This window comes from Diadema setosum, chromosome 11 (assembly GCF_964275005.1).
Source record: "Diadema setosum chromosome 11, eeDiaSeto1, whole genome shotgun sequence".
Lineage (NCBI taxonomy): Eukaryota > Metazoa > Echinodermata > Echinoidea > Diadematoida > Diadematidae > Diadema > Diadema setosum.
This window is the reverse complement of record NC_092695.1, coordinates 31,876,116-31,890,023: the sequence shown is the minus strand read 5'-3', so window position 1 is coordinate 31,890,023 and position 13,908 is coordinate 31,876,116. Positions and strand designations below refer to the sequence as shown.

Genomic DNA, 13,908 nt, shown 5'->3' with positions numbered 1-13,908 from the left:
TGGCATACATCATGATATAGCTTATAAATATCATCATAACTATTTTAATAGGGGAAGTAAGAATGTGCCTGTTTATAACAAGAAAACTTTGCATAAATTGGGCAGAATTGTTCTTCGTGGTTTTGACACTACTGAACGGGTCTAGGGCAATTACTCCCTGGGCAATTACCCCTGGCCCTAATCCTAATCCTAATCCTGAACCTAATCCTAACCCTAACCCAAACTCCTAACACTAAACCTAACCCTAACCCTAATCTTAACTCTAACCTTATCACTAACCAGGGTGGTAATTGCCCTTTGGGGGTAATTGCCCGGATACGGAGAATCTGTACATGATTCAACACAATGCAGAAATGAAAGCAGTCAATATTTGTTTTATAAACAAGCTATATGTACACTGATATGTGGTTTATTAAAGGGAAGGTAAACCCAAAGAGCAATGTGGATTGAGTGAAAGCAGCAACATTAGTAGAACACATCAGTGAAAGTTTGAGAAAAATCGGACAATCGATGCAAAAGTTATGAATTTTTAAAGTTTTGGTGTTGGAACCGCTGGATGAGGAGACTACTAGAGGATATGACGTATGAGTGGACAACAATACAAAGAAAATATAAAGGATATTCAACAAAAATTCACTTTTCTGGAATTATGAAAGAGCAGTGGACCAACCGCTTTCAGAAAGCAGGGAGAATAATTGCTACCCTTAACATATGTCAATATCAAGGTGATGGAATTTGTAATTTTCATGAAAAATGGATTTTTGTAGTATTTTCTTTATATTTTCTTGATATTGTAGTCCACTCATACGTCATAACCTCTAGTAGTCTCCTCATCCAGCGGTTCCAACACCAAAACTTTAAAAATTCATAACTTTTGCATCGATTGTCCGATTTTCTTCAAACTTTCACTGATGTGTTCTACTAATGTTGCTGCTTTCACTCAATCCACATTGTTCTTGGGGTTTATCTTCCCTTTAAGCAAACAAAGGGACACTTCCTCAGTTTGCCTTATCGGATACTGATACATGTCACATTTTATCGAACTCGGCAAGCTTTATAAGATATTTTTCAGGAATAAATAATATACTGGTACATCAATCCTGTTCATTTGTTCATATTTTGAGTGGTTCACAACATACAAGCTTGCTTTTTAGTGGACCTCTCAATTCTTTCTTTTTTTTTTCTCAACTAAAGCATAACTTTGTACTTTTTTGCCATTATGCATTCTTTTTTTTATCTGTATCATGAAAAATAAATGAATTGAATTGAATTGAATCCTAGCCACTCTTCCTCCCCTCCCATATCCTCACTTTTTATTAAGTTAGATAAAGAATCAGTCATATGATATACATTCATATACATAAACTACAATCTCATGTCTAAATAACCATTCACTTTGCTTTAGGTTACGCAAAGCATGTTACAGTTTCTGCCCATCACGATTGCATACACCCTGCAACTTTCACAATCATGTCTTTCAGCAAGCTTGTGCATTTAGGATGATAAATCCATAGGGTTGATTGATTGAAATACAAGCAATGTGACAAGTAAAATAACATGACAGTTGGTCTATCTGTCGTGGGTGTGCAGCATTGGGTTGGGCAAGCACGTCAGTATGGCATTGGCACTCCTAACCTGGCTCTGGATACCGTTATATTAGATTCAATGGGTGTATTTGAATACATCAACATCACACATAACTTGTTATCAACGCTGCCTTCCATGCATATCTAGATGGAAATTCCACTCTGCTTTTTAAAGTCGACTTAAATGTTTAAAAAAAAGTAGAGTCAAATTAATAGAAAATGGTTCATTAGACCAGATGAAATCACAAAAATGTACATGAACTGAAAACAAGAGTATTGGGTACAATTCTGTATGTAAATGAAATAAAATGATGATGTTTCCACATTATTCTGCAATATTCATTCTCTCTCATTACACAAAGTGTTGTGCTTAAAACTTACATATAATACCAATAGCCCTGTTACTCTTTTAATACAAATAAGTCATCGCTAATTGCTTCAACTTTGGAACAATTTGATATGAAGGATCTTATTCTTCTTCTTAAATCAATGCCAAAAAAGGAAATCTTCTTAAGACTTAAGTTACAAATAATGTGGTAACTTATGAGGCTATGACATCATCATATCATCTACAAAATATACAATATAAATTATGTCACTATGCTCGAAAAAAAAAAAAATCACCAAATTCAAATTGCCATAACCTTCTCATTTCTTGCCTGATTTTTATGAGATTACCATTGTTATGTTTGTACAGTTTTGTTCTCTATATCAAAGTCAACTTGAAAATGGAGAAAGCTTACATTTATACAAATATTCTATTTCCAAAAAATATGACTAACATGTACATTTACATAAAATAAAAAATGTAGGGAGAAAACAAGTGATTGCCAAAGTGGAATGGCAAAATGCAATGAAATGTGATTCATTATTATGTCTGGGGCCATAAATGGATTGTATTCAATTTTGGAGTAAAACATGAAATAATGGAACAAAGACTTAGAACTTCCCTTTAACCAGCAGAGCATGAAGCACAGACTGGTTTGATGAACCTGGGCAAACAGCTGTGTCTGGGCTGTAATTTGACATGACAACCAGTTGCACTTTGCTGATAATCTACTCTGACCAGCCAGACCACAGGAAAGGGCTCTTCTGGGCCAAAGTTTAGGAGTTGTTGTCGGGGTTGGGGTTGGGGTGGGGGAGGGGAGGGGGTGATGAATTCTATGTTTCTAACCAGATAGGGATAAAAAAAAAAAAAGTTTTTTTTTTTTTTTTTTAAAGGTCCTGTTTACCTTTGGGAACAGTGATTTAAAAAATGTTTAAGATATCATTTTGATGCTTATGTGTAGGTCTCTTGTATCACAAAACATCCTACCATATAACATTTTTGCAATAAAGCCTAAACTACAAGGAGATATCAGTAATTTTCTCATAAAACCATAACTGTAGATGGTTTAGTCCGGTAACATTTTTATGATAGCTATTGTTCACATTTTGTCTATCTAACAATACTTAACATTGATTATACGGATTCAAATTTTTAGAGTGATTATTTCTATCCCCAACTCACATTTTGGAACTATTTTAAAGCACTAATGCTGGGTTTTTGTTTCATCTGCAAATGGTAAATTATACCTTTAATATATAAAGAAGGGGGTGAAACGGAGGGACATGAAGTTGGGAGAAGATATTAAAACCTTCCTCAGCAGAGATAGGATCAGAGAAACACAGACTATAGCCATGACAACCACTCCACAGGCTTGTTTCCTGGAGTGCTGTTAAATCCTGCCGAAAACTCTTTTCATGTGGCAATTTCCCTCTCCTTTTTTCTTTCTTCCAATTTTCATCTGAGTATTCACAGTGAACTAACTGTAAAGCAGAGTCACTCCCTTAATGCACATGTGAGATGCAATGAGCCATATTTAGCACACTACAAAATTATAACCATTTTTATTGTCAGAATAGTCTCCCGTTCTGTCGACTTTCCTGAAATCTTGCAGTCTACCTACACGGCAGATCATAACTGCCGCTTCAAAATTGAAGGCATCATCTCTGCAACAGAACCCAACATGAGCATGTTATTCAAATTCATGAAATTCTTCCATCGAGATTTACGTGGGCAATAATGGCATCTACAAACATGGTACATTGTATTTAAATCCTTTACACATGGTAACAAGCCATTCCATCCATGTATTTCCCTCTTTATGATCCTCATAGTTTGTAAATCTAAAAAGATAATCAAATTCCATGTTAGGTCAGTAATGCTATAACTGCAATTCCATCCCTAAGTACTCATTGCTCAGATATAATGGTTTGATCTGACAGATATAATCTACACATAGTGTATTCTTTTCCAGTTTTGTGCACAAGTCACTTGGAAGCTTGTGAGGTGAATGAACTATTGTGATCAACAATGCTTCTCCACGTCAACAATTGAAAATGCAATACTTTAGCAACTTTCTAATTTCATGTTCAACCACAATGAGACTTCTCCTCCAATCTGTTTGTTTGATGTTATGTAATTTATTAGAAGACAAGTTGGACGTGGAGTGCAATGTCACTTCAGTCCCTATCAACCCTCTGTGTGCAATACTCACAAACCTGGCTCAGTTGATGGCCTGCCAACTTTTGCATATCCTCAAACTCACAAACCGATCTATAGATTGCAATATTCTACAGGACATCGAGAGTGCCATAGCTACATAGCTTTGTCATGAAACATACTGTATCACAGCATAGCCTGCAATTTTCAACCATAAAAGCCTCTGCAGAAAATGCTACACGGCATTGAAAAACAGAATATTTTCCAAAAGTACTCATGCACTGCAGTCTCAGAATAATGTGGTACACAGAGAGTTTACACCATGGGACACAAAGAGTTAAAGGCATAATTTACCATTTGCAGATGAAAGCATTAGTGCTTTAAAATAGTTCTAAAATGTGAGTTAGGGATAGAAACAACCACTGTCAAAATTTGAATCTGCATAATCGATGTTAAGTGTTGTTAAATACACAAAATGTGAACAATAGTTATAATAAAAATGTTTCCAGACTAAACCGTATACAGTTACGGTTTACTGAGAAAAACCCTGATATCTCCTTATATTTTAGGTTTTATTGCAAATATTTCATATGGTAGGATGTTTTATGATACAACAGACCTACACATATGCATCAAATGTGATATCTTGAACATTTTTGAAATCACTGCTCCCAAAGGTAAACTGGACCTTTAAAGAATAATTTACAATAGGCTTTGTATGCTTAGTTGCTAAATAGGAAAAACATGTTATCAAAAGAAGTAACTTTTAGATGTTGCTGAAACACTTTTCGCTATCTGATTAACTTCAGACATCATTGTATAGTGTATACAGCCGAGGTGAGATATCTACCTCCCCATGTATGGCAAACCACGCTCTTATCATTGTAGACCAAACTACACCACTTTCCTTGTATACAAAATGAACTAGAAAGTCCAAGTTTGGATCGTTTACCTGCTGGGCATGATACCATGGAGACTGCAAAGAAAGCTGATTTACGAGACTTGGGACAGTCCGTGCAGTTGGGAAGAAAATTATCCTATGAAATACCAACTGCTATCAATAGTCGTAAATCCTAGGTGGATTAAAACTGTAAACTGTAATGCAGTTTCTCCTTTTTATCTCTTTCTTGAGGGGATGTCAAAAAGAAAGGAGGATAGACAAGATACGATGTATCAGCCATTAATGGACAGATGGGAAGGTGGTTCATGAGTTACTACCCATGCACAGCTAGTTTGGTATCTATTTATCTCAGCATATTTATGGTCCACATCTATCATCAAAGCTGTTTCTTAGTGGGTTCTCTCTGTTTTCATGTAACAGATTCCTAGATGTGAAAAAAAACACCTAAATAATTCATTGCATTGTTACGTTTGTTCTTCCTGGAAATATAAGAACTCACCAGACTAAGAGCGATAAACCTCAAGGCTGTGACACACTGGAGATAAAGCATTATGAGTCAGCTTACTGACCTTATTCCTACCTAATTTCACTGGTCAACTAGTGAGGTTAAAAATTACACTAGATACCAGAATCCTGTAGGCTCCTATACCAACTGATGAACTGCAATTTCTATAACAGCTTGCTTGAAAATCTTCTTGAGCTGCCAAAACATACTGGTAAACTGTACAATCTGAAATTTTTGCTTGGACCGATGAAACTTTCACAAATTTCATGAGCAGCCAAGATTTGGGAAAGTAAAATGCATGCGAAAGTGTTTGTCTACACAACGCGTTGAATACCAGTGGATATTCGCGAATGTTTCATGCCGCAAAAACGGCCGTCGGACCCAATTTGCGAATATTTCTGATTTTACAGTATGATGTAAAAGTAATTTCACTGAGCTTGACTGAGCTTGCCAGGTACTACCCTTCGCACATGTTCTTGAAGTATAAAGCTAAAACAATGTATGCTAAAAAAAAATGGATGCTAATCTTCTAGTATCATGACTGTATCATTTGTTGACAGACTGAAGGGGTTTGGTAGCTTGTACATTGTTTTTGTTCATGGTGTGATAGGTGTGTGCATAGCCCACCTTTCACCACAATAAAGAAACCAGACCATTGCAGGGGCCTCAACGATTCTGACCCCGCGTTCACATTGGTCCCCGCGACGCGGGGACAGCCATAAGAGATCTTATCTTTTTTACGACTGACCGTTCACATTGGTATCTCATCTGTCCCCGAGCTGTGGGGGCATTTTGGGGCTTGGAGCGAGCTCTGCCACTTGACTCCAAGCATAGCGCATGCGCACATTTGATGACCACAGCTGGACGCTATCAATTGCGCCCCAAGGTCACTCTTCCCTCCAAATCTTGTCCCCGTACCCGACTTGCTTCGCGGGGACGAGGGGACAAGTCCCAGCGAGCGTTCACATTATGGTTTTTGAGGAGAAAGTCCCACAGCTCGGGACTTTCCCCGCGTCGCGGGGACCAATGTGAACGCGGGGTGAGTTACCCGTCACAGAGGGGCAAACTTTGGAAGAGGGTAATCCTTGTTTGTCTAATGGGGTTCTCTTTCCACTTTCCAAGTTACGACTAAGAGATGATAGGGGCCCAAGTCTGGTTTTTGGAATGGTTGAGGATAATACCATCAGTAAGATCATGAAACATGCCTACTAGCTAACAATCAAGTTTATGCAGAAAACGATTCTGCATATTATATGACATACGTGTGCATTTATATTATTCATATTTTGGCAATGGATATGTGTGTGGTAGTTCCCATCTTAAATATGGATTCCACATGATTTTTTTTTTTTTTTTTTTGAGATGGATTCCACATAAAATGTTTTTGGTATGAAACCATCTCAAAGTTTTATCTAACCTGATATTGCATAAAAAATAATCCATTCAAGATAGAGCAAAAGTTGCAGATTACAGTCATAAGAGATGATAACTATATCATATCCCCCCTCACCCCCCCCCCCCAAAAAAAAAATAAAATACATGGTCCATTATTCAATTTCTCACTCGGACAACATACTGAGAGAAACTGTGAAGAAGAATGTCTTACATATCCTGGCTACCAAGTAGGGCCTACCTGAAGTCATCTGGTATAATATACTTTTCAATTATGATAAAAATAAATTCAGTAATAATGTTTAGTACAGTGTCATTACTCATAGTAGGTTTCATTCTTGACATGGTGCACGCAGGCAAGAGGCAGAGCAGAGTCTAGATCTGCAGAAAAGTCAATCGCTGCCTCCATAACAGACATTTTGCTGAGTCAAGCAACAGTGCCATGGCAACGGAAAGTTTGCCCCCTCAGATGAGAAGGCAGAAACGATACGCAGATCATGTCTGTAACTTCAAAATAATTTGTAAATTACCTGTACTGACGAACTCTTCTAAATTGTGACTCCCGTTCACATGCTTGTTTTTTACTTTGGTCTTGCGTTTTGTTTGGACTTGGTACAAACATCTATGTAAGCAGGAAAGGTTGCTTGGTGAAGGGATATGCAATATCAGAATACTGTTTATTCATATGTAGGCTACACAACATGAAAAGCTAAGCAACCCGCCACATTCCCAATACATAGTAGGCCTACCTATTAGTTTCACCATTCCTTCACTTTTATTCCAGTATTTTCTCACCAGGGGGCTTACAACAATTTTCTCACAGAATCGCATATACAAATAGAATTTTAGTATAAGAAATAATCTCTTACGGTTATGCAATATATTTGCCTATGTCCATGGTAATGGTCAAATACCATTTTCCTCCAAAATGATAGGTAGAACTATTTCTTCACAATTATAATATTTCACTCTTGAATATGTGTGGTACAGATGTACACATGTAATAACAATGTTTTAGTGTTCACTTTGCCTCTTTACCACTCACAGTCACTCATTGACTGTTTTTTCAATTTATTTCCCTCTGTATAATATGTGAGTGTTCATACACATCGTAGTCCCACCTCCTTGGTGTGTATGTGTGAGTGTGGATGTATGTGTATGTACCCATGTATGACATATGGGTGTGGGCTGCTGAAACAGGACCAAACAAACCCAAGACTGAGTATAAAGCTAACACTCACACCTGTTTAGCCTTGATACATTTGTTTTGGCAACAGTTTTGACAAATATGGACTGTTTTTTGGGGGAGAGAATCTCCCGCTTTCCCTGGGCCACCTGTCTCTCTTGGCCCGACTTTCCTCTGGAGGGAAGTTGGAGTCATGGACCCTGGACTTTGTATGGTTACAATCCTATAAATTTCCTGACATTTGTACGATATGCAGACAATTGCCTGAAGAATAAAAACATGGAAGTACTTCTCCTAACTAATAGCACACAACACATCACTTAATTGTTATCACCTTCTTGGTTTTTCTTCCTTTTCTTTTTAGACAGGGGATTTCATTCACAGTAATAGTCTAGAGATTGTTGGCCTCAGATAGTTGAAGCTTTGGTTACCATACTACAACAATTGTACACTGCATTCAAGAAGTAGACCTATAATTTATATGAAATGTGATAAAAACTATGCTATTGTCTAGGAAATGAATACAAAGTTGAGCAAGTTGATCTTTAAGAGGGAATCAGAACATGGGTGATCCCTATAGGAATACAGGAGAATGCACTGTATGTGTGTGTCATCGTACTTTATTACTGCAGACACACAGAAAGTCATTTGATGTTACTATAGTAACGAAAGTCTGTGCATATCACTCTTCTCCTTCTAACATACATTATACTGTCTCAAAGCCATCCTACATGCCCTGTTCAAGGGTAAGTCTATCAGATCAGTAGAACCCCAGCTTCTGAAAGTTTAAGAGAAATTCCCTTTCACAAGCCCTGATGACTTCTGACACTGTTTTAGTGTTAGTCTGAAGGAGTGAATTGATACAATGCAGTTACATTTCAGCCCAAGTAGTAGTCCTATGCAGTAGTCAGCAACAAGAATGAAATTGTCATTTTTTGAGCACTGAATGATTTTTATGTCATTCTGAAAAGCATACCTAATTCATAATGGTAAGACTAGAACAGACTGATAAATTATTTCATGGATTTATTTCATACCCTCATGCCGTCATGGAAGAGTTTTCATGAAATTTTACCCTAAGTGTCCCATAACAATCACCAATAAGCTGCCAGGGTTTCAGCTTGACGCTGTATTAGTCACTTGTATTATGAACAATCTCTCTAAAACATTGTTCTTGAGGGAAAAGGTCTAGTGATAGTGTGTGAGATGTCCAGTAAAAGAACTTTAATCTATGCTTATGCCTACACAACAGTCTATCTGATCAAAATGTTTAGCAAATATTCATTAGATGATAGTCATAGATTCAAGTGAATTTGGGAGAGAATACATCAGAACCACAAAATTGTATGGGTACTTCCTTGAAACAATTCATCTCAGAAAGAAATCCGTAGAAAATTTCTTTTCCATTGTTCTATGTGCAAGAATACTGCAAGCAATACCATACATGTTACTGATTGGCATCTATGTGTAAAAATAACATAAACTGGCAAATGTTTAAAAAGAGAAAGGCTCTACAACTTTTAAAGCTAGAAGCCATATGATATATGCACCTAACTATTCAGGTAAGGTAACTGTACTGAAGTCAACAGAAAAAAAAAAACTATGCCTATGGGGCACTGACCCTATATGATAAATGTTTCACATCATCTGGAAACTATCAACAGCACTGGGAACAAACTGGAAAAGAGTTTGCTGACAGACAGGCTGAGGATTAACCTTGTTCATCAGCTGACAAGCAGTGCTTTCACACTTACATTCAAATGCGTTTCTTTGCACTTAAACATTTTTCTAAGCACACTACAAGTTGATGAAGCAATTTCAGTTAGTTTGGATATAAACCTGAATAATGTGTAGGCCTATTATTCTAAAATTACATGTGGATAGTCATGGACTGGTTGGTGGTGCCTTCCTACTGTGGTATGCTTGATGTCGGGTGTGAACAGGCTGACCTCCAAAACATAAATGAAGAAGGGTACCTACAATGGCTAGTAACTTGACCATGTACTAACTTCTGTCATGGTGACCAAATGTATGTATGCAATCTTGTAACAGTTGCATGTCTGGTTGGCAGACTACAAAGTTTGTGACTTCAGTTGTTGTGTGAGATGTTGATAGCTGCAGTTAGCTGTAGCAAGGGGAGAAAAAATAACCACTCTAACACTAGATGACTATGAACCAGGTTTTTTGCTCATGTGAGACCTCTCAAGCTTACTCTACATGGACTAAAGTCAAAGAAAGACCCAACTGCAGTTCAGCTGAGGGGTCATACGCTTTCATGTCTGCCTTCCTCTAGCATCAAAACGTGTGAGGAAGGATTACCGAGACCTAAGCCTCTGATTAAAGTCCGCAGTGATGACTGAAATGTTCATGAGATGAAACTTTGTCAAAAAAGTTGGGTCAAGTAATTAGACAATAAAAACAAGAACAAAGGTGTGGCTTGGTAATAAATGATGAAATATTTGGTAAGGACAGTATTCCTGGTGAAAGGCTGAGAGTCTGAATAATCCAGGGATACTGTGAGTAAAAACAACAGAGTAGTGGAAACTTAAGAAAAATAAGAGAGAGAATGGTGTTCTTATGCAGTGCAGTAGATTTTCCATTGATTTTTCCAAATGCTGATTGATCATTCCCAATAGTGCATAGCATCATTGAAACAAATTAATATTGTAAGTAAACTAAACCAATTAACAACTTGTCAAAGTGATTCCCAAAAAGGATTCTCTCTTTTAATTTTTGATTAAACAAATAAAGATTCTATATCTTATTCCCCCACAGCGGGAATAACACCCTTCTCACCAGCGCCATGAAGTTGAGACAGAGTTGGCCAAGTTTGTTTGTGGAGGCGGGTGCTCTGTCTGAAACCAACCTGACCTTGGTTGTCCCTGTATCTTTCATTATAGAGGACACTGGGAGAACCACTTGGAATAGTGCATGTTCCCCCAGATTTCATGTGTTTTCAATTTAGAATGCTTCACCAAAACATCCCCATCAACTTTTGGGGCCGCCGAGGATCAAACAAGGAGTCAGTAATATTGTTTGTTTCTTGTTTCTGCATGTGGTTATAGAAAGAACAAATAAAGTCTGCATTTGACAGTATTCCAATCAGGGCTGGTTGTGAATGAAGACATGGTTGTAAGACAGAGACTCCAACTCTCTCGTTTTCGACGGGAGATCTCCCGCCGAAAGCCCATTTTTGCAAAATCTCCCGTTCTCCCGCTTGAGATGCAATTTCTCCCGTCCTGGCTCTGTGTCTCCCGCTTGAAAAGATTTTTACTTAATATCATTACATGTTGAAAAATAAGCCTGAGATAGCACGAGAGAGCATCTAGAACTGGACCCCGGCCACAAGGAACTTCGCACTTTGCGCTGGAGTCTCCCGTTTGCTATGGGTTTCAGGCGGGAGAATCTCCCGATCAGAAGGTGCTTGGGGTTGGAGTCTCTGGTAAGATATCGTTTACACACAGATGATAATGAATAGAAACATTCTCAACCAGAATACCATGCAGAAACATTCCTAGAAAGCTACAACTAAATTCAAGAACCTTCATTCATACTAACTTGACAAGCATTTACTAAATTAGTCACAGAGCAGTATAAAAGAGAATACGAGTGAAGAAAATATAAGAGAAAAAATAGAGACTTCGCTGAAATGACACAACACTAAAATCTCACATAGTATTCATACAGTTATTACCACAGTTTGCTGCCATCAAAGCTATAGCCTAACACACGTACAGAAAATATTCATAAGTAATATGTTTTATCTTACATATACACATATAATACATAACAATTATGTTATACCCATAGGCCCTATGTGTATATCATGTGAAAGCTGTCACTCAAACATGGTTGGTGGACTCATAAAATGAAAGAATAAATCGATCAATTGGTGCCAATGTCTGCCATTGTGATAAAGTACAAGAAATTCACATATTTTGGACAAAATGTAACTGTTTTAAAAGAAATAGTTGAGCTCATACTTTGAACCTGGAAGGATTCTACATAGAGTCAAATATCTGGACAATTGCTTCACCAGCTGGAAAATGTACTGCAGGGTACAAAATATATAACTACTAAAACTCTAAGCAAGAGAGAAAGAGAGAGAGATAGCAGATAGAAAAGATATATAATATATATATCATATTACATAATTATACATAAAGAAATATATGTAAATTAGAATTATGTTTATACAAGATATATCTGTACACATTTGTGCATGTACTTGAATTACATGTAATAATATACCACAAGACCACAGAAAGTTTTGATGTCTGCGTAGCATTATGTTGTGATATATATATATATATATATATATATATATATACATATATATATGTTTTGGTAGATTGTTAAGCAAGGGTACACTATAGGAATTCACATTTCTCAGTATGAATATTTTTTAAATGACATAAGAAGGAGAAGTTATTTGGTTGATGAAAAATTCGTTCAACACATAGCAATATCAGAAGTATAGACTGACAGCTATGTAATACATTAATAAGTTCAAATTTATGATGTATTCTACTAAGCTTTCTCCAAATGAATCTATTGATCTTCACCAAATATTTGTTTATACTATATTATGAAAAGATCAGAGATCATTAACTGATGAAAATAAACACTAATCAGTTAGTGGCTTATCCCATTTTTAAGTATCCATTAACATTTTTCCATGACTACTTTTCAACAATTGCATCTACCAAATCAGGCAAATTCACTTTACATGTATTCATTCATCTTTAAATTTTGTTGCAAAAATGCTTGGTGATGATTTCTCTCCTATATGTAAGAACTTTCAGAATGATTACTGGGGAAGAACAACTCGCCTGTGACCTTGAGAAAGAGATGAAGAAGAAGAGATAGGGAGAAGAGGGAGAGAGGAGACCAGCTCTGCGCCACCTGTTGATGATAAAGAGCCCGTCCTGACCACGACTCTACCAACAGCGAACCCCATGACCACTAGTTGGTGGAGTAAAGCTAAGACCACGCACCACCATGCACCTGACATAACTTCTTTTTTTCTACGTCAAACAATCCCCAAGAATTAGAATTTATAGAAAACTAGATGCTTTTTACGTTACAACGCACTTTGAGGTACTGTACAGAAGTAAGTCTAGCGATTTCGGATGAACGGCCGAATTCCTTACAAAGCAACATCATCTGGAAAAGTCATAAACTTATCTGGGTTCACTCAATTCACAGAGTTCGTTGGATTCCGCTGACCTAGTCAACTCGACATACCCCTTCCTCACCTAACCGCGCGCGGCTACTTACCCGTGGCTGAGTACACAAGAGATAGGAGTAACACTGAGCACGTGAAAACGGTAATCCAGTTTGAGATCATTGTTTCCAGCATCTGCAAGGGCACAAGCTGTGTGTTATTCCAAAGAAATCCGTGGCATGGATTCTGTCCTATATAAATAATGATCCGATTTCGATTTCAATCATTGAAATCATGGGGTTAATTCCAATAAAGCTTTGGTACGCTACCTAGAAGTTCTCATGTTGAACACTGTCACTACGTATCGGCTCCGCTGCATCTAGCCAGCATTTGGATTCGCTCACTCGCGCGCGTGTTCGCTCCTGTGTCAAGATGTATGGAGACGGGTATCGGACTGCTGTTCGCTGCGGAAACGGTGTGTTGCGCCGAACTTCATCTACGCATCATCAACACACGATCCTGAGCGGAAACAGTTCATAATCAAGAAAGTGTATTTACTAGCTGTTCGTTTCACTGGCAGCCCTCCCTAAAATATGAAAAGTTGCATCCCGCGACTATCAGACATGTTGAATGAAAACAGGTATCACAATGATTAAGGAAAAACTAAGAAAACGTCTTACCAATAT

At 37.4% G+C, this 13,908-nt stretch overlaps 1 protein-coding gene across 1 annotated transcript in view; it reads right to left on the bottom strand.

Moving 5' to 3' along the window:
* The window catches only part of LOC140234849 (vascular endothelial growth factor receptor 1-like), a 96,057-nt gene extending 82,652 nt beyond the window's left edge, over positions 1 to 13,405 (bottom strand). Inside the window, exon 1 of the mRNA XM_072314895.1 lies at positions 13,336 to 13,405. Coding sequence (XP_072170996.1) covers positions 13,336 to 13,405 — 70 coding nt within the window. The remainder of the gene's footprint in view (positions 1 to 13,335) is intronic.
* Between the last annotated feature and the right edge of the window lie 503 nt (positions 13,406 to 13,908).